The sequence below is a fragment of the Planococcus citri genome, chromosome 1 (genome assembly GCF_950023065.1).
Source record: "Planococcus citri chromosome 1, ihPlaCitr1.1, whole genome shotgun sequence".
NCBI classification, from domain to species: domain Eukaryota; kingdom Metazoa; phylum Arthropoda; class Insecta; order Hemiptera; family Pseudococcidae; genus Planococcus; species Planococcus citri.
The window spans coordinates 64,852,892-64,876,174 of record NC_088677.1 but is presented as its reverse complement, the minus strand read 5'-3'; the positions used below and the strand labels follow the sequence as shown (position 1 = coordinate 64,876,174).

Sequence of the window (23,283 nt, the reverse complement as noted above, 5' to 3'; positions counted from 1 at the left end):
ATTTTATTCTGCTTGCATTAGCGACGACGATTTCCTTTATGGGGAGGATACGTATGACAATGACGATACGATCAATTTATTTTTTGCGCGTTGCATAAACGGATAAAGTGATAATTTCTTGATTAAAATAACTGCGGTGACTTCCTTCATGGAAAATATATGATATATATATATATTGATGACTAAGTATAAATGGAATATCAGTTTTTTTTTCAAAACTGTTAAATTCAGATTTTATGTATTTGTATGTATTTTCAACTCCTGAAGTTGAAACTTCGTTGGTGATTTCATTTATTTTCGAGTAAAATCAATTAGGGTTGGTACTGGACTAGCGAATTTAGCTTATGTTTGACTCTAAAATATTCGATATGTTGATTACAATAATTGTGTTTACTTTGGTGGGTGTTTCTGATTCTGATGGTGTAATGATGTTTGTCAAAGCAAAAAAAAGTTGTAAGGATGACAGGTAAATGATGAAATTTTGTAAATACCACTTCAGCTACTTCCTAGGCTTAAAAAATTATAGGTAATGAATTCACCAAAATTGTAATACAACTGCATCGTAATTTAATCAAATTAAAAAATTTTCATTTTTTCCCGATTCCAACGAGAAAAGAAACATTACCTGCCTATTATTCATTCAATTTTATTGTATGTAATTTTAATGGTGCGATGTTTAATAGATATGTTGAGATTGAGAAAATCAAAGGACCTGTTCCAGATAAGAACGGGTGTATACCAGATTGTGACAGGTAAGGATATTTTCATTCACCCATTAATAAATAATGTTGAATTAAAATTTCAGTTTCACATTGACACTCACCACACGAAACTATTTTCTTGATTGATCTTGCGATTAGTTCATTGTTGAATTTCTGATAATTTTTTAAAAAATTTAAAAATTGATAAAACCTTTTTTAAAGGTGATTATTGCGCTTTTTTATGAAATATAGATGTCAGATGTATTTGAGCAAATTGAACCGATGTGAATGAACCATGGAGACAGATTTGATGGTACCGGTAGACATATGTAGTACCTACGAGACCTTTCCCGGTCATTTTGGTAAAATTTTTGATTTTTCGTATTTTTGGCCCTTTTGATAGAGGGCAGATTGGCCCCACTGCCGTAAGGTAGTGCTTATATTACGAACCCCTTATATTGAAAATATTGGTAACGTCTGAACTACTTTAGGAAATAGGCTAAGTACAAATATATACGCGACATACTCGCGCATATAAGGCGGCACCCTTCTCTAATTAAGAAGGGTCGCGAGCCTTTGACGTTTATGGCCGAAGATAGGGATTTTGGACATAAATAACCAAAATCACATAAATTCTCCAATTTATGTAAAAGTATTTGTACTTAGCAAGTACGCTATTGGTCCCCCCTAATTAGGGGTGGAGATTAAGACAAAAGTAGCGTCTTTATAATAACGATTTCTACTCTGAAGAAATCACTAGTGTTTCGGCAATTCGCGATAGTCGGTTCATTCGTCGATGTTGATTAAATTTACGTCATGGAAGCGCCCCAGTTGAGGGGAGTCCATGACGAAGACTTTTCGATTTACACCATTCCGCGCATGGTTAATACTACTGTGAAATCTAGATTAATCGATCATCAATCGATTAATAACGTGAGCCTTTTTGGTGTTGAGGGATTTATCCGGAAATCACCTCAATTCGCAAAGTTTAAAGTGATACCTCGTTTAGTTAAGTGTCATCAAGCCTACAGTATTGGACAGGCCAAGATAAGCGATGACAAACGTGTACAGTTTGAAGTAAGTGGTGGAAACGCCAACTGAAATAATTATAGTGCATAATATTAATCTTTTCTCGTGGAGATATGGACCATGGTGTTGCCTCCACGATGACTAAACTAAAATGCTTCATTCTCGTGTATATATTATATGAATGTATTCTTCTCCTATTCTATGTCTTCTGTTGTTGACTAGGGTAAAATCTACTTGATAGATTATTGTCAATTTTGGCTGACCTGTGTCACTGTGTGACCTGGTCATAATTATGAAGAAATTCGTTAGGTCATACTGTCTCACTAAATTTATAGACTGCTTTGTATGCCAATGAATTTATGTAAAAAGTGTAAATATACGTAGTAAGTAAAACAGAATTCGTATTTATTGCGTATATTCTTTAAATGATGTATAGAGCGATCGAGCAAACTACGCCCTTCTGAGCTATCTAGGTATTCGAAAATATTCCCCGCCTATGGAATATTTCTTATCTTCCCCTCAATGGTATTCCTTCCTAACTATACCAATCCAAAGTAGTAACGCTTTTTCCCACTATAGCATTATTTTGGCGCCTGAACGTGGGACCTGTGTTTTAATTTATTCATAAATTAAAGATGGGTTAATAAGTCTGCACTTTGAGGTGCTCGATGTAGTGAATTAGGGACCTTTTTAACATTTAATTTGACCCCCTAACTGTTCAAAAATCGATCTTTTTGACCAGTTGGAGGAGCCTGTAGTCAGGTCCCCCTACTCATAAAACGAATAAATTCAATTCGGATTACGAGTGGATGAGTTTCTGATAGGAGAGAGTTCGAAAATGACCTCTCATCTATCAGAAATAGGGCACTCCTAGATTTTTGAGACGAAAATGTTGATTCTTTACCTGGATACTATGTACCAAATTGAGATCAAATGGGTCGTGATTGTCCCCGTTTTCGGCTTATAAAATCTAGGACTCTAGGGAGACCTACATTAGCAATTGACCTTAATGTAGATCAGTTGTGTAGGTCGCACTTTCATTGATTTCATGAAGGTTACTAAACTCACAGAGACCCCTTGCACTCTCATTGCGTCCTCGTTTGGTTTGTCTCCGAAGTGAGTGTAACGCCATCATGAAATCTTTGGTTAGCCTCAAAAAATGTAGGGAGATCCACTTTAAGCATCAAGAGTTGAAATTATACCTGTTGTTGTGGATCGCACTTTCATTGACTTTCGAGAAATCGGAGTCTTTGGTTGGCCTTGAAATATCTCACTATATTCACTACAGTTCGAGTATGGCAATGCTCCAGACTTATCACGAATTCTACCCTAAAATTACATTATGCTTAGATTTTTACTCGTTCAGCATTTTCTCCAAACCTTATGGGGCGGAACGTATGTTGGAAGTTGAGAAATTAACCTAGTAGTTAATTCAAAAATATCTAGATTTAGATTTTTTACCTCGTCCTTGATATTGTCACTCAACTCTAACAGGTTCAAACAAGGTCGGACTGAGAACATAAAATTGATTTCGATATTAGAAAAGTTTAAGCATACTTTAATTCTATATCATATCTCGTCCTTGATACTATTTTTTACAACTAAATTCCATGAATTTGTGTCGGACTGAGAATAGGAACTAACCAATAGTTACTATTAGTTATACTCTAGGTTAACTTATTTTTAGACAAAATTAATTCCCATCAAAATTGACCGACTTGTCACGAAGTATTTTTGAACCAAATAGTACCAAAAATTCAGTAGGTAACTAGGTCAGTAGGATGTTGAATTCGCATCGCGTCCTTTACAAGACGAGGGTGACGACGATGCCGCGTTTCAATGTAATCAGCAGACTAGGGATACGTGACATTTTTAATGTACCATAGCACCATTAAAAGAAACACCTCTCTTTCAGCAAAGAGGGTGTCTACACGTAATTATTTAGTCTTTAAATAATTTACCGCATGGATTTAATAACTCGGAACTCCAATGTTCAACGGTTATTGAAACCCACAAAGAATGTGTGTTGTATTTTTTCGATAACATAAGTGAGAATTTTCCTATGCATGCAGCTAAGATTTTCACTTAGACAAAAAATACAATGCACTTTCTTACCTCGTTTTTGATACTGCCTTGGACGACCTATAAACAAAAAGGTCAACACAGCCAAACCAGTGTCGAAAATATGACATGCGTAGGGTTAACAACTTAGCGTATATATTTTTCCTCAATTTCGGAGTTATCTTTTTAGACCAATCAGCACCAAATTGATACACTTGAATTAATTAAATTTACATATGGCTAATATAGATTTTTATACCTCGTTTTCACGAAATAATTACATAGTCAATACCAGGTAGATTTACGCTTTTCAAGGAAAATATTTAAAATCCTACTCAGCCTGCTACTTGCTCACATTTTTAAACTATTTGTTGGAAGGAAATACTCGTAAATATGACAACATTGTAAATTAGGGTGAGATGCATTTTTGTCTAAATAACATGATTTTTTCGGTGCAATCTTTACACACGCCGCTAGTTTTCGTCCTTGAAGTTCCCTTGAAATTCTTTAAAAAAGGGGGAAGAAGTCTGTCACCTAGACTTGGCGCATAGGGGCGTAGTTTGCTCTCCGAAAGAGCGTAGTTATAGTCGAATAGATATTGTAATTTCAAGAGTAGGGATGCAGGAAATTTTTGGAAGTGGAAAATAGTACTTAGAGTTTACGTTTACCTCCACCAACCCCGCCACCACCGGCGGTATTTCTCAAAGGAAACCTCCGACAAATAAGTTAAAATAGGGATACTTAGCTACTATGTATTTACGTATATTTGTACAACAAGTGTCACCCCTTTTACTCGGAGGCGCGAAGCCAAGGTCATAAATCTCAAGATTTTTTAATAGCCCAAGGCGACGATTTAAAAAAAAGGGGGAAATCCTTTGAACATTAGCACCTCCCACCAACAGGTCAATGCTAATACAACTATTGTACACTTGTCACAAAAATTATTCTGTTTTCGACTCGCGTGGGTTACAGTACTATTTCGTTTTGCACTTCGCGCTTTATGAATACTCCTCCAGCTTTAAGCACTCGTAGCAGAGTAAGTAAAGAAAAACCTTTGATTTCTTTGGACTTTTGCAACAGTAGCCGAAAGCCCGCTCGCGTAATGAATCCGGATTTGAATATGAACGAAGAGAATCATAATTCAAATAATTTTAGTGATCAGCCACAAGAATACACCACGGTGTGTATAAATATGGATGATAGTAACTCAGATACACTTTCCGATGAAGGTGTTGGTACTCAGGATACTTCGTACCCCATTGACCCCGATTCAATTAGGGACTCGACTGACGATGAGGTTTACAAAATTTTCAAAAAGACTTGGGATTGGAATAAGAAAATGCAATCAAAATTAAAATCAAAAATCGATGTCACTACTCAGGAAAATAAGAAAGCGAAAAATTATGCTAAAGAAGCAAAAAAGGTCGCCATCTATTTAAACGATAAATTGCAGGACATCTCAATTCAACAATCTAAACTTGTCGAATCAACCACTGAATGGTTGAAAGAACTAGGCGAAAAATTAGAGGAAACTTCTTTGAATGTATCGGAAGCAAAAATTGACTCTGCTAGCAATTCGTCTGCCATTCAAAAACTTTTGGAAAAAATGTTACAACTGAACAACGAATCACAAGATAGGAACAACACCTCTGGCCAGCTACAAAACGATTTAAATTTTATGAAGGACGTAATTCGTAGATTACCAGTCAAAACTAGGAAGGTTAAAACCAACCCAATTGATCCAGGTTCAGTGAGAAACGCAGGTGTCTATTTTTCGGACGAATTAAAATATTTCCCCCACGAATTTTTGGACGATTTCGACAAATATTTTAACAACGCAAATGCTGACGAAAGCCACAAGGTATTTGCTTTCAAAAAGGTCATTCTTACAAAAGATTCTCCCCAATTTTTGGAAACAGTTCGTAATATCCATCGCTACGACGAATTAAAAAAGAAATTTTTAAATTACTACTGGGACAGACATGCTCAAAACGAAGCGATGAAATTTTGTCAATACAAATTCATATCCGCGAACGACGTCAAGGACATGGCTAATAACATGATTCGATGGGCGCGATCCCTTTCTCACCATCGCCATGGTGATGCCGAGGACCTCATCGAAATGTTAATCAATAAAACTCCAGAACAATATCACAATAGGCTCATAGAAGAAGGGCAAACTTTGGACCACTTTATTGATAAATTATCCAGGCTCACTGACATCCAACGCGATACCGTGAATGAAGTCCCGATAACTTTCTCTCGAGCTCGTAGATACAAAAATTACCCAACTTTTTCGCAACCTCCCCCAAAACAAATAGAATCATCGTATCCGCCACAGGAAACATTACAAAATTTATGGGACATGCTATCCCAGAAAGCCAAGAAACCCAATAATAATTATCAAAACAATCGTTCAGGTACTTCTGAGGAAGCCACAATTTCGGCTGACAAACCCATTGCAACTTATTCTAAAAACAAACCAGAAAATCCAAAATCTAATCAGGCTTCCACTCAGACTCCACCTCAACAAAAACCAAATTCGAAACCTTTTAATGTTGATAAATACGGAAATTTAATCGCGAATAAACCAAGACCGCCGCGTACACCACCTGCCGACGTCAAAACGGTAGAATTTGATGAAAAAACTGACAAATATGTTATCGTCGACACCCCCTCAGAGGACTTAGAGGAAACTATATCGGTATGTAATCTCCTTAATCAGATGTTTGAGGATCAACCCGAACAACTAGACCTTCAAACCATAACTCTGAAAGTAGGTTCGATAACCTCCGCTATGTCTCCTGAAGAGAGTGAAGAAGAAATTGAAAGCTTGAGTTCGGGAAACGCATATCACTAGGTAGCCCGGGGGCATCGCCTAGTGTTAAGAAAGCCCCATTCAAGGATATTTTAAGCGATTACATATGGGTTGGGGACAGTCTCTCACATTACATGGCTCGAGGAGAGGTGATCCTATCAAGTCAACTACCCAATTATTTACGCGACCAACTTCCTCTTGAAACTTTATTTAATCGATTATCAAAAACTGAATTTCCACCGTATTCAAATTACATACTCTCGGCCGGACAATTAGAATTTAACTTCTCTCGCAAACCTTATCGAGTAATTGAACGACAATTACAAAACATCGTTGACTTGTTACTAAATAGGAAAGCAGAAAGCATAATTCTTTTATTTCCTTTGGTAAAACCGCGCAATATAGAAGAGCCCGATGTGAAACTATATAGGTATATAAATTTCAAAAACATGTACGCTCGCATAGCGGCCCACTCAAAAGTACTTTTTTGGAAAAACCCAGCCCTATGATTTTTACAAACGGAAGTAAATTGTGACGAAGGTAGATTTTTTACACGACCCAAGACAGGAAATCGCAAAGAACTTCTACCGATCGAACAAAAATTTCATTATGTACCCGCAATTAAACGATACTTCCCATCAATTCTTGAATATCGCGATGTTCGAAACTCTCTTATTATGGAATTAATACGCCAGAGAAACTTTGAGGCATGGATTGAACACGTAGATTCAATGGAACAAGAGCAAAATTATACTAATACTCAAGGCGAGATGTGGGGAAGAGCAACTATGCCGGTTCATAATATAACAACAATCACAAATTCCGAAAAATCCAAACCAGGCAAAATCATTAGGGCTGCATTCAGAGAATTACAAAATGACCCTCGAGTGATTCCAAACCAAAATTTAGGCGAAATATTCACATCCAAAATTAACGAAAACCGATTAAAAATTAGAAATGCTAAAAAACGTAAAAATAAAAATCCCCTGGTAAATTACATAAAACATGAACTTACATCAATCGACGCAATCGACAATGCGATACCCTGTAGAGAACCTGAGCCCAAAATCTCACGTCAAATAGTCACACAACGCACTGACGACCCCGCATGTGTCGTACCTGTCTTCATAGGTCAGAGAAAAGTAGCACTGCAATTAGACACCGGAGCACTTCCCAATGTTCTCACAAAAACAGTACTGAAAACATTCCTAAAAGAAGCGCCCCGAAGTGTGAAGTTTATTAGGTTGAAAAAGAAAGTCCAACTCAAACTTGCAGACAATTCAATAATTGTAGCAGCTACACACCTCGCCCAGATAGAAATGACATTAGGACCCGTAATAATTAGCGCCACCTTCTACATTATGGACGCCCCTGGTCAAACATTTTTAATGGGTAGAGTCTCAATGGAACACCTACGTATGACGATAAGTATCCACAGGCGTGAGCTAATATGCGAGCCAGAACATCTTGACGAATTCGTAATCCCTTTTATGCCCACAATTGAGTTCCAAAGTGCCCTCACCGTATACTCCATGACATTCGAGGAGCAAGATGAATACCTCAGAATGTACGATTACATGGCAGGGGCAAGTTTCACCGAAGTGGAGAAAGAGATTATTGAGGATAAAGCGACAGCTATAAAAACTTTCCGTGAAAATTTACGTAAAGATTTAAAGGCAGCTGTTGAAAATGGCTCAATCACAGAGGAACAATCGATTGAAGGATTTAAGAGGTTGGAAAAATTTTACGATATTTTTGATCTAAACCCCGGAATATACTCAGGTGAACAAGTAAAATTCAACTTCAAAGAGGGTGATGAACATCTCAAACCCTGGAGAGGAGAAAAATTTCGACCCAGTAAAAAACTACTCCCAGCATTACGTCGCGCAATCGCGAAAATGCTCGAACTCGAAATCATTCAATATTCACATTCACCCTACATTAACACCCTAGCCCCTGTAGTGAAGAAAAACGGGGACATTCGTATCTGCCTCGATGCAGACGAATTAAATAAGTTCTTAATTAATGTACTTACTGAGCCGAATACTATAGCCAGCATGATCTATGATAATGCTGGAGACCGACTATTTTGTACATTAGACTTCACTGCCGGATTTTGGCAATTAGTACTACACCCAGATTCGCGAAAATTCGTAGCTTTCCAATCTGAAGGGCAAGTTTACGAATTTATAAGACTCCCTTATGGTCTAAAAATCTCGTCTGGCGAATTCGTTCTCATGATAAATCAGGTCATCGATAACGAAGATGGAATCACGAAATACGTAGACGACATAAAAATATCGGGAAAAAATTTCGAAGAAACCATAGCTAGATTAGAAAAAGTTTTCCAAAAAATTCGCGAACATGGCCTAACACTAAACCCAACCAAAACCCAATTTTTTCGTAATTGCGCAGACCACCTAGGATTCGTAATTTCTGATCAAGGGGTGGGAAAACAAAACGAAAAAATTAAGAAGTTGGATGAATTCGAGAAAAAACATACCAAAAGAGGTAAATTTTCTCTCTCAAAGAAAAACGATATTCTAGCCCTAGTAGGGAACACAGGACTCTATAGAGACTTTATCCCCGAATACTTGCAAATCGTTAACCCCATTTACGAACTTACCAAGGGAGATGTACCCGTAGAATGGACTGAAGTCCAACAAAAAGCTTTCGAAAAACTAAAAGCCGAATTTCGTAAGGACTTTAAGCTCCAACAAGCTCAAAAAGAAGGGGACCTCTTCCTTGATACCAAAATCACAAACGACGCAATGAACGGAGTCCTGTTTTACATGCATGAAACAGAGAAACGAATCATCCTATTTGTCTCAATCGCGTTTAAAGACCATCAGAAAGACTTTACGCTTTTTGACTGCGAAATTATGTGCTTAGTAAAGTGCATTCAAAAATTACAAATTTGGTTACACGGTCGACGAATACATGTAAGATCGAACCTCCTACCCATTGTAAACCGTTTTCGCGAAATTGCTCAAACACACAGGAAGGCAGCTCACTGGATCACTATCTTAAATTGTTACGATTTAGTTTACGACATAACTACCTCTAATAAGAAGCTTTACGACATAAAAGCCCCAGACTTAGAGATAAACAGTGTCCAGATTGTGGATTCTCCCGAAGAGGAAAACTACCTAACTGATATCGAGACAGAAAAATTTGAGACAGGTATCGAACCTTTTGAGCTAAAATTCTTAAGCGAAAACATTTCGGAACTTAATCAAAGGCTACAAAACATCGCCTTTCATCAAAAACATGATCCCTTCTGTAAAAAAATCATAGAAATTCTTGAAGAAAGAGTCCCTCCTAACAACAAAAAACAAAGAGACATTCAAAAAACAAAAATGTCACGATTTGAAATTTTTAGGAACCCCGAAGGAGAATACCACAGACGAACGTGTGGCAAATATTTGCCAATTAACCTTATTCATCACTAAAGAAAATTTGGAAAAATTAAAAGACGAAATTTGCTTACAATCCCACATCGACTCTCGGACATTAGAACAAAAAATTAAAGACTTCCTCACAGACTATCGTAATAATATTGAAAACGACTCTGAAGAAGAGGAAAATGATTCAAATTCTGATGACGAGGATATTGAGAGTGAGATCATCGTTAGTAACAAAGACTTCAGTCGAGCGTCACAAGCTGTTATGAAAGAGGTCACAAAAACAGCACGAGAATATCGCGCAAAAGCTCAGTTAGAACGAGAAAACCGCGCAAAAGCTCGAGCCGAACGTGCAGCACAAAACAAACTAGATTCTCGATTCCAAGATGGTGCTACCCTCGCAAATCCACCTCCCTCCTCTTCTGGGGCAGTTGTAGCCGAAGACTCACAGCCAAAAAGGAATAGGGGAAGGCCAAGGAAAAACCCTTTAACCGACTCGCAGGAAACCATCTATAGCCAATCATCCCAAACTGACGATGACGATCAACCCTCTCAAGGGGCACCTGAGACCTCAACCCCAAAATCCAAAAAACGGGGAAGACCCAAAAAGGATAGGGAAAACGACTCTCAAAATAGCCCCCCAGATAAGGAAAATGACCCTCAAACCAGCTCTCCAGATAACTCTCAAATTGACCTAACGTTGCCAGACTCCCAACAGACTCCTGACAATAATAATAACAACCAGGAGATAACAATAGAATCCCAAGAGCCTACGCTAACATCAAACCCAGTCATAATCCTCAAAAGAATTAGGAAATCGCAGAATTCTCCACCTGACTCAGGATTTGTAGAAACGCAGCAGCCTGCCTCACAATCCCAAAATGACTCCCAGGAAGAGACTTACAATTCTCGATATCCTCCCCTACCTATCATCCGAATTTCCGATCGCGTAAGAGCCAGATTAGGACGACCCCAACCTGAGTCCTATTGGAAAAAACAATTTGTAACCAATTCAGTCGAAGTCATAGTCGATCCCAATAAAAACAACAAAAGGTGGGATCACCCAAGTAATTAAGGAACTCATCTTTTTGCCTTATAGGGCAAAAACACGATCAATTCAAAATCTGAGTATTCATTACGCGACGCGAAGAAAAAATTAAAAAAAAAAAACCCACAAAAATAGAAAAAGTATTTACAATCAAGTAAATGATGTATTTTTCAAACACACGTGTTGAAAAAACGCACATTTATAGTCAACCAGTCTGTCGATCTTACACAATACGATCACCGTGTCAGTAAACCAAACGCCGACGGCCTTGACTCCCTCAAAACATTGCCTTCTCGACGCGCAAGTTTACTAAATAGGAAGAAGTGTGTATTCATCTACCTCACCCAAACATGAACCTCTGTCGATTGCCCCACCTTTCACAGAAGAAGAAGATAGATGAATACACAATTTACACATCTACTATCGACAGATGAACATTCATGTCTCAATTACATTGAATAAGTCAGTATGCTCACCTAATGCTGATCTACCAATTGTCATACAGTTACTGAAAAGCAGGCGAGTATACATAATTGTTCATAAATAGAAGTGAATGTTTAATGACAAAAACTAGACGCGAACAACGCGTACAACTTGTACATAAAAACCAAACTCGTCTATAAAAATTATAATCCACAAGATGCCTTGTGCACCTAAACAACTAATATAAATTTGCATTCTTCAAATGCAAATAAATTGTATAATCAGATCATCATATTACTATAACCGAGACTCTGAAAAGCAATACATTGAGTAATCTCTTCGACCCGACGTCAATTGTCCCAACAGCAAGACACGACTAAAAATACGCACACTCAATGCATCAGAATAAAAATCGCTTGTAGAAAAAATTATAATCCATATGATGCCTTATGCACCTACATGAACATATTGAATTTGCACTCTTCAAATGCAAATATTAAAATCACGTAAATCATTAATTCGAAAATACAATGATTTTTCCACGTAAAATGACCTAAAAATCTCAAAACCATATAGACGAGAATGGTAACAATAATCTTAAGTTATTATAATTTATTGGTAAACAGCTTTATTATCATTATTAGTTATAATTTAAATACGAATTCCATACTAATATACTCATTCCAGAATAAGCATAGGAAAAATCGTCTCGAAACTACGATGTGCATCGCTACTACAGAGCAACAGTTCAACACTCGCATCAATCACTGTCAGACCGAAGTGAGAAAACCACCCTAGTTAACGTGTTTAAGATCACGGACAGTGACACGCTCGTAAAAAGTAAACTACTTAATGACCTGATGCCCACCGTGTAAAACCGGTAGCAAGAGTGCGTAATACATACAAATAACATGCGCATAAGCCATACATTGTAGGCGACGAACCGATTCTCTGCCTTTTCTTTTAATCCAATTCGTAAATAAATTATCAAAAAAGAACCAAAAACAATAATTAAAATACCAGACACATAGAAGATTCTCCTTCCGAGATCTTCATCCCTTTTCAGTGACTTTTATGGCAACTAATTTGTCACAAATTAAAAACCACTGAAAATCACGTTCTCACACTCCCAAAATTTTATTACCTAAGGGCGTAACTTCTTATCTTCTGTTTCATACCCATATCTTTCGCTCTTGGTCATTATTTTGAAAACAAACCCTTCGCTTCTTGACTTTTTACACATAAACATCGCGAGAAAATTAAAACGCACTAAAAATTATGTAAAAAGGAGTAGGGACACTTTGTTCAAAATACAAAATAGTCAAAAAATCACGTCTAAAGTACCTAGCAAAAAGAACAGACCACCATATACGTAGTGAAGCCAGTGCCAGGAGGACATACTTCTACCTTTGGTGAGATCGACACTTTTTCTACTTACTTATATTTTGCTTTTCACATCTTGCATTGTCTCGTATATGTACTTGCAGCACACCCCTAGTGGTATACTGCAATATTCAGGATTGCTTGATTTTTTCGCTAATTTGTTTTTTCCATTTGTCGTGAATTACTTATCGCATTATGAACCACTGCGAACTCATATGCGACAAATGCAGTCGTCCATTAACCCACTGTGGACCCGACGTAGTCACAGGTAGGGATAGAATTTCGATCACTAAGTGCCTACACCTTTTTCACTATAGTTGCATCTACAACTTTTACATTCAAAGTATGGAAACCAATGCTCATAACATGAAAATTTTTACGTGTATGCGTCGAGGTTGTCGAGAAAAATTATGTGGGACTGACTTTTCGGTAGTGAAACATTCTTCAAAAATCGTGCATTACATGCACAACGATACGCGAATTCGTGATTTAAACAACCAACTCACGATGCAACGCGATCTGTACACTCGCCTACAGGCCACAGTGTCAGACATTTCGGGTGAAAATTCTACTTTGAGAACTCAATATGAGGACATTCAAAGAGAATACGCAAATTTACAGGCTCGATACAACATGCTGATAGATGAACAAACCAGCAATCTGTATGCTAACATTAGGGCCAGGAACACCCCGATAGGTTCTTTTACACCACCGCATTATAGACCGCAATCTCCGATATACAGTCCTACATCGATGTCATATGCCTCTATTCCGACCAATATCACGACTCCAATTCCTAATATGAATATTCCTCCACCGTCAGTAATTTCAACCCCATTAAATGCTCCACCTCCGACTCCTACCGATCAACCAATTTTTCTATGTACTCAAAATCTCGTTCAAGTTCCGACTACAAATTATCGATCGATCCTTCCGAAGCCGTCGACTAGTACCCTCATTGTAACACCAGTGAATTCTCGTGCCTCAACGCCTCGTCCACACGGATCCTCGACTGAAAGTAGCAGTCAAAAGCGGCCAATCAGCTCCGACCCATTCGATGACGACATCAGGAAATATGAATCCCGATTCGATAACCAACTAACCGGCGATGAAAAATAAAGGGAATATGGTCAGATAGGTACTCACATTTCCAAAAAGGCACGAATTCCACCGCCAAAACAAAAGCGAGGTACTGCGGCTGAAAAAGGAAATAATCACAATAAATACCGCAAGCGCTTTGGAACTGATTCCAATGGACTCATTCCTTTCTATCCCATAAACTCGTTCCCAAAAGGCTTCACAGCGGCGGCATACGAGGTGTATGAAGATAGATACGTTGTGGTACTGTTTACCTATAACATCTTCATGATAGGGGACGGACACGTATATGGCATCATAAAAAATCTCTCGTTAGGTAGGCCTTACACCCACCAAGTAAGCACAGAATTCTACCGACAGGATTTATTACTCGACGACCTCGTAAAATTTATTTCAAGTTTCAAAGAAATCCCTGCTCGAATCATGCTATCGATAGGGACATATGATATACAGTGCGGTACACCATACGATAAATTTTTCGAAAATATGCAAAAACTATGCATTCTGTTCAATACAAGGGCCGTAAAAGAATTAATTATATTGCCTTTGATCTTACATCCCAAAGCAAATTTAACTAATTCGACTCAAATTTCAGACGCTCTCAACTATGATTGGTCCCGCATATTAGATGCGAAAATAACTCGAATTCCAGGTATTTTCGCAATGATAAGCCAACACTTGCCCAACTGGAACAGCGCCGGTCCATACTACCCAATAACGATGTATGACGAGACCATAGACGCTATTCGCCGACAATTCATACCAGAGACCAACAAGAAGAGAGACATCCTGCTACTACCACCTACCATACCTGCAGCCGGAAATGATCAAACCACAGCTGATCAACTAGAAGTTCCACAGGAATCAGCCATAGACCTATCTACTGACGAAACCATGCAACCATCTCCACAGCCAGGAACTTCGTCAAGTTCGAATATATTAATCAATACTAATAATCCTAACTCAAATGTATCTTTGATGGAAGTCGACAATAATCCGACCCCATCCACTTCTAAAGACTTTGATTTAGTAAATTTAGCAACGAAACAGCCCGTTACAATGACAGAAGCACTCCAAGCCAGCGATTCCGGTGAGCCACTTAGATGCACGATTCGACGAACGGCCAATGACACGTTTGAAATCACCAACTCGAGACCTGTCGTTAATCGCCGAATGACAAATGGCACCGAAATACCTCGTAGCGCTGAGGAGATGCCTCAACCATTCGTACGCCTTCAAAATCTACAGTCTTGGGCTGAGGAATCAGAACAGGACCCAGAGGTCCGCCGAGCAGCAGGAATAATCCAAAGTTTCAATTCAGGACCCAACAGATACATACGCGCACTGCAAACCCCTGAACCAAACCCGGAAGAATAAGTAAAACCGTATCGAATTCGTAAATTTTACTTTTAAGCTTTAGCACTAAACACTAACAATAAGCTTAGCATTAATAATTCGACCCACACGGAGTGTCAGTCGAATTTTATAAATATAAATTTTCTAATATTTTACATTTGTTCAACAGTTTGAGAAACACATCGTAGTTGCCAAAATAGAGATGATACGTAAATATTTAATCGGTATAACAACATCATATCCACTCACAAGGAGATACCCCAACTACATAACTGATGGACAAATCAATATTCGTAAAAATTTAAAAATATATTTAAATTTTATTCCTTTAAGTATGTACATAGTATCTAGGTTAGGACTCAGGAGTAGACGTATTCTACCACCCTTCATACTGTACGCAACAACCTTTCGATCCAATGAGAAAACTAAATAACCCAGGGTGACATAATTTTTTTTTTTGTAAAAGATCCAATCATTTTCGATAATCTTCTTCATTTTTTCAAGTCACACCTGGTTAAGAAATTACGCGCGTTAGTTAGAGAAAAATACGTATGATAGATGAAAATTCAAAAAATGCGACTCAAAAAGTTAAGAAAAAACCGGAAGTTCGAAAAATACAATCATACGTAAATGAAAATTTAAAAAATATATAGGTCAAATTTCTACAAAAGGTCAATACTTCGACAGTGAACCGACATCGTTATTAAATACGTAATCTAGCTCAAGATCTAACTAAATAATTCGAACAAGTTAGAAAATGGAGAGAGCAACTTTTATGTATTTCAAACAACAAACCATAAGTGAAAGACTCCTTTTCGAATTGACACCCTTGCTAATAGATATCTGGCTACCCACTAACCTCACTATTTTTCAAATTTTAATTAATTAAAAAAAAAAAAAAAAAATAGCAAGTTCTTCGATATCATACATGATACAAAAATTTTTTTTTTTTTTTTGACCCCATCCTAAATTGAGCCTGATAAGCAAAAAATAAGTTCCCAAAAATTGTTACCACCTTCTGAAAAACTCCCTCTTTTTGAAAATTTCGGCGATATAGTTGGCATGTCAGTTGTATGTATCGATTAATCAAGTAGTAGTTAGAGCTCCTCAGTCTTTCGACGTCTTTTTTATTCTCCTACAATAGTTTCAATGACTCTACACGCCACCGCGTGTGAGTGCTTGTCAAATGGACAGTTGAGACTTTATCAGGGCCACACATTATTCGAAATCGAATAGTAACCAAGACTGACTCTAATATACTCTTATTGACGATACATATGGAGGATATGTGCAATTATATTTGCAATTTGAAACAGTCCCGCCTCCGAACCATCTTTGAAAAGTTTGTTCCCTCAGAAAACAAGCTGCGATCCAGCGCAGTGCAAAACGGAGGGGCAGTGGCATGCATATAGGACTGGAAGGGGGATGGCAGGGTCTGTACGGCGTGGGATCAATCTCCTCTATGCTTTTTCATGATCCGTGATCCACTTCGATGATCTGCTCTCCTCTGAGTGAACTCACGAAGGGGCATTTGATAGAGGGCAGATTGGCCCCACTGCCGTAAGGTAGTGCTTATATTACGAACCCCTTATATTGAAAATATTGGTAACGTCTGAACTACTTTAGGAAATAGGCTAAGTACAAATATATACGCGACATACTCGCGCATATAAGGCGGCACCCTTCTCTAATTAAGAAGGGTCGCGAGCCTTTGACGTTTATGGCCGAAGATAGGGATTTTGGACATAAATAACCAAAATCACATAAATTCTCCAATTTATGTAAAAGTATTTGTACTTAGCAAGTACGCTATTGGTCCCCCCTAATTAGGGGTGGAGATTAAGACAAAAGTAGCGTCTTTATAATAACGATTTCTACTCTGAAGAAATCACTAGTGTTTCGGCAATTCGCGATAGTCGGTTCATTCGTCGATGTTGATTAAATTTACGTCATGGAAGCGCCCCAGTTGAGGGGAGTCCATGACGAAGACTTTTCGATTTACACCATTCCGCGCATGGTTAATACTACTGTGAAATCTAGATTAATCGATCATCAATCGATTAATAACGTGAGCCTTTTTGGTGTTGAGGGATTTATCCGGAAATCACCTCAATTCGCAAAGTTTAAAGTGATACCTCGTTTAGTTAAGTGTCATCAAGCCTACAGTATTGGACAGGCCAAGATAAGCGATGACAAACGTGTACAGTTTGAAGTAAGTGGTGGAAACGCCAACTGAAATAATTATAGTGCATAATATTAATCTTTTCTCGTGGAGATATGGACCATGGTGTTGCCTCCACGATGACTAAACTAAAATGCTTCATTCTCGTGTATATATTATATGAATGTATTCTTCTCCTATTCTATGTCTTCTGTTGTTGACTAGGGTAAAATCTACTTGATAGATTATTGTCAATTTTGGCTGACCTGTGTCACTGTGTGACCTGGTCATAATTATGAAGAAATTCGTTAGGTCATACTGTCTCACTAAATTTATAGACTGCTTTGTATGCCAATGAATTTATGTAAAAAGTGTAAATATACGTAGTAAGTAAAACAGAATTCGTATTTATTGCGTATATTCTTTAAATGATGTATAGAGCGATCGAGCAAACTACGCCCTTCTGAGCTATCTAGGTATTCGAAAATATTCCCCGCCTATGGAATATTTCTAATCTTCCCTCCAGTAATAGTCATTCTAAACTATACCACTAATAGTATGTTCGCTTTTTCCCACTATATCACTTTGATTCTCAAAAATTCACCAAAAATCAAAAAATGCACTTCCGCTCTTGAAATGTTTACTGTTGATGTACGAGTATTTTTTGTACGCTCTTCAGCGGGTTGGCATATAGGTATACCTACCTACGTAGCCTACCTTTCTTCTGAGTTGATTTTAAACTCAATAAAAAATCTCTGCGCTTGTTTATGTTTTTTGAATAGTCTTATTGTTACCTAACTAAGAAAAATCAAAAACTGCAAACGAAGTTATTATTTTTTGTTATAATAAAATTATAAAATCAACTTTAGATACCTACCTAATTATTGCGATATACTTATTTCAGCAAGATATTCTGCATCGGCAAAGATGACGATGGGCAAACCACACTTCTACATGATATACAGACAAGTGGTTTGTACTACGATAGTACCGCATTCCTCAAGCATAGAATGAAGTATTCGGAAGCTGAAATTTTGAAGAACTACAACGAAGCAAAAATGAATGCCACGAATAATCATTTAAGTAATGAAGAGCTCAAGAAGTTCATCGATGATAACTTTGTAGATGGAAGGATAGATTCGCAGTCAAACGTAATCTTGACTGATTTCCATGATAATCCTCCCATCCTCCAGCAAGTCAATACTACCGAATTTCACGAATGGCTCTCATATATGAATCGTTTCTGGAGAGATTTATCAAGAAAACTATTGCCTGCAATCAAAGAGGAAGAAAAATCAATCGAAACCATGCGTTCTTCTTACATCTATGTGCCGCACACATTTATTGTAGCTGGTGGTAGATTCGATGGTAAGCGTTTGGAAAAAATAATCGATATTTCTAACTTAATCTAATATACAATACAATACCTAGTTAATTATTTCATACTGTTATTTTAAATCTTTACACGCAGAAATGTATTACTGGGATTCGTATTGGATCATAAAAGGATTGTTAGCATGTGGAATGCGAAATACTACGAAAGGAATTATTGGAAACATGATTCATTTGGTCAAGAAATTCGGCTATGTACCAAATGGAAATAGGATTTACTATTCAAAAAGATCACATCCACCTATGCTCATACAAATGGTAGACTCCTATTACCAAGCAACAAACGATGAATGTATAATCAAAGAAAATTTGCGGGTAAGCTAGATAATTGGTAGGTGCCTAGTACAGGGTACCCAGAAATATCAAGTACCCCTAAAAAAGTTTTTCATTAAAAATATAGGTTGGCAACGTGAAATAGATGCATTTGATTGGTGGAATGTTATCTCTCCAGTCCAACAGGCAACAACCAATCATGTGATCATTAATCATTATTATCATTCACTGTGACCAACCAAAGTACTTAGTAGAAAACTTTTTTAGGGGTACTCGATATTTCTAGGCACCATGTATGTTTTTCTCATCAAAGAAAGAACACTAACGTAATGGTACCTGTACCTACCTACCTACCTACCTACCTATATTCAAATTATTCTACACCTACCCCGTGGGCACGTATGGCACTTTAGTACCACTATTTGACGCTCTATATGTCAAAAAGAGAGTGAGACTACTCCCAATTGGTAAGAGCCCTATTGACAAAATTATGCTTAAAAGCATGCGTAACAATGCGTGATTTTGGACTGGTGTAAAAGCGTGCATTTTCGCATGCTAAACAGAAGCAATCTAGCAACCAAGTATTTTCTAAAATGCACCAGTGACTATTAAAATTTTTTCCAAGTCTAAAAATTGATAACATTTATGCAAAAATAACCTCTAGTCTAATAAGCTGCAAGGTGGCCGCACATGTTGGAAATTTTTCAATTTTTTTTCATTTTTTTTGAAAAAATTATCTATGGAATGTCTTAAAATTCACAATTAATCCGTAGATAGTATTACCTGTGAGTTATGAGCAATTTTTCTGCCAAAATTTCCGCACTTTTTGTACATACTTTTAGTTTACTTTTAAGCATGCTATTTGCTGGCTGAATAGCATGTGATTTTTTTGAAAAAGTCCAAATTCACGCATGCGTGTGATATGCAAAAAAACATGCATTTCAGCATGTTGTACGCACAATTTTTGTCAATAGGGAGCTGTTGAAAATCGTGACTACCTATCATTTCTTTGGTCATAACCTCAGTTACATTTTTCAGTTGTGACTACTGAAAAAATCAACCAATCACAAAACAATAAAATCAAATATGGCTACTTTCATTTTTGAACGAGTCAGATCGCCAGTCATACCATCCAGTCACTTTTTTCTTTTCTGACGACATTTTGCAGAAAATGGCCCCATTTGTGGGAAATCGACCCTGCTTGTTTTAAAAAATTCCAGGGTTTTTTGAGAGCGGGTAAAAATCTGGTATGAATGTACTCGTATAATGGTAGAGGAAGGTTCAGAGAATAAAATGAGACCTTGACCAGCTCTGTAGGTGTTAAGGAGGAACTATACTGAATTTAACCATAACCTTGAACTTAACCCTAGAAGTTGAACAAAGGCAACTTTTACGTTAACGGACATTAAGTTCAGTATAAACCAAGCTTAGATAAGTATAAGTTACGGGAATAAGTGTACCCTTTAATTCAGTATAGCCCCTCCTTTATAGTTCACGATCTATAAATATAATGAAAAAAGAGCAATACATTTCTCGAATAGCCCCCATTCACGGTATTCTAATCTCAAAAATTTGTCTATTTCGCTAATTAATTACAGTAGTCATATCCCCACTCCCCAGTCATATTGTAAAATCTGACTGCACAAAAAAAAACCATTGCCAACCAGGATAAATCTGACACTCTGGTGTCAAATTTTGGCACTTTTTTCCTCTGGCATTGTGTCCTGAGTGTCAAACGTGCCCTCAGGGTAAGCATGTTCGTGCGATTTATTCTTCTGCACTCATGTGTCAGAGTTAGCCTTTACTTAATTACATAGGTAGGTACATATTATGTTTTATTTGCACAGTATTTGGAAGCAGAATTTGATTGGTGGTTGAAAAATCGAAACGTGACAGTTAAAATAGACGGAAGAACGTACTATTTGTTTCGATACAATGCTCTTAGCTGCTTTCCTCGTCCCGAATCTTATAAGTAGGCCTAACTATGAAGTAATAGAAAATAGAATACTGAAATAATCTATTGAAATAAATTCCACTTCATTTAGCCTTGTCAATATGTCGTCGGCCTACAAAATTGTCCTTTTATTAACCAATTTCTATAATTATGTTTATTTTTATTTAGAGAAGATCTCGACCTTGTAAACTATTTAGCTGAAGATCTGGAGACAACAAAGTCGATTTATACTGGAACAAGATCAGCGCTAGAATCAGGATGGGAATTTTCTAGTAGACATATGAGAAATCCAAAAAACGCTCAAAGGAGTAAGTCATTAATTTACCTATGCCTCAAAAATGGGTGAGTATTTTTTAGACAATTCAAGAAATAGATAGGTATACCTAATACGTACCTATACCTTTCTCTCTCAATGACTAGTGCCAGATGGCTTGAGGGATATGAATCCTCGTCAGTTCGCCTATGTGGATCTGATTAGCATTATGTATTCTAACGCAAAGAGATTATCTGAGTGGGAACGTAACTTTGCTGAAAATAATGCAAAAGCAGATGAATATGACGAGTGGGCCAGCAAATTTTTGGATGCAATAGAAAACGTATTTCGAATATATTTTACGGTTTTTCTTTTTTATAGGTAGGTACAGTGTATTTCATTAGCTACATGGTGAATTCATTTGTGCAGGTATTATGGAATGAGGAAGAAGGGATGTGGTTAGATTACGATATACTTTCAAAAAAAAACAGAAAGTACTTCTACGCCAGTAATTTTGTTCCATTGTGGAGTAAAGCGTACAAAAATAATCACACCAAAGTACAACTTGCATTAAAATACCTCGAAAAAAACCAAATGATACATTCAAACTTGGAAAATTCATATTGTGGTAAGTCATTGCACATTAATATTAGGTACTTATGTAATAAATAAATAACTAGACTTACCTAAAGTCAATCGCCCAGTTTTTGAAATTCCAGATGAAAAAATTTGTTTGTTTTAGATCGAAAATGTGTTTGAAATAATGTACATAGGTACTTTTATTTTAGTTTCTCAAAGCACATTATCCTAAAATATTTACACATGCATGTACTTATTCCTTCAATTACATATCTGTTACTAACAAGTTTTAGAACCTCTACACTTCATCAACGCGCGAATAGTTTTTTTTAAAAGGTAGCATTTGAAACTTCAGCCACAGGGTGCGCAAAAATATCGAGTGCCTCCCAGAGAAAGTTTTTCGTTAAAAATGTATCTATTGGTTGGTATCGTGAAGCAGATGCATATGACTGATGCAATGTTATCACCTTAGTCCAAAAACAAATCATTTTGTGTTATCATTATTATCATTCCCTGTGACCAACAGAAACATTTAGCAGAAAACTGTTTTGGAGGTACCACTCGGTATTTCTACGCAGTACGCACCCTATAAAATTAAACCCACTTCATTTAAGGGAATATTTTTTCAGGAATTCCAACAAGTGGCGTGGACCAAGCGAGTTCATTACAAACGTGGGATTACCCAAGTGTTATGGCTCCTTTACAATCTTTCATCATTCGAGGATTGAAAGAAAGCAATGATCCAACAGCTGAGAAAGTTGCTTACCACTTGGCAACTTCTTTTATGAAAACAGCATACGCAGCGTACTTGAATGATGGAGTAATGTATGAAAAAGTAAGTACCTACCTATTTTGTGCTTTTATTACCCCTGTCCCCTATATCTATAAACTACCAGATTTTTACAATAATGTGCACTGTGATGAATGATGATGGATAGGGTCACCTACCTATTTGCTTAGGTATACTTATGTTTGATATATTTTGCAGTATGATGCTTCAGTCTGTGGTAAAAAAGGAGAAAAAGGAGAATATCCTTGTCAGATTGGCTTTGGTTGGACAAATGGCGTTATCTTCGAATTATTCAGCTTGTGGAATTGTTTCCCTTTGTCGCCTAATATTAGATGTCCAAGTGCACCAGAGATCTAATTCTGTTTAAAACGTTTGATGCGTTCTACTGACTTCTTTTACTTCCATACATACGAGTACACATAAATGATATTCTTAATGCGTGTCTTAAATATACTTAATATAATATTTACCTACCTACATATCCTTAGCTTAGGTCTAGATATTTGGGAATGAATATTTAGACAAGACTTATTTTCCAAATATACCTACATAAATACATA

The 23,283-nt window shown here is 37.1% G+C and overlaps 1 protein-coding gene across 1 annotated transcript; it reads left to right on the top strand.

The window, feature by feature from the left end:
- The first annotated feature begins 212 nt into the window (after positions 1 to 212).
- Positions 213 to 23,283, top strand: LOC135833354 (trehalase-like). Its single transcript, XM_065347110.1, has 10 exons — positions 213 to 466; positions 684 to 752; positions 18,387 to 18,850; positions 18,954 to 19,189; positions 20,995 to 21,119; positions 21,270 to 21,409; positions 21,522 to 21,697; positions 21,784 to 21,982; positions 22,563 to 22,768; positions 22,922 to 23,283. The coding sequence occupies exons 1-10, from the start codon at positions 345 to 347 to the stop codon at positions 23,078 to 23,080; spliced, it is 1,896 nt and encodes a 631-aa protein (XP_065203182.1). The 5' UTR covers positions 213 to 344; the 3' UTR covers positions 23,081 to 23,283.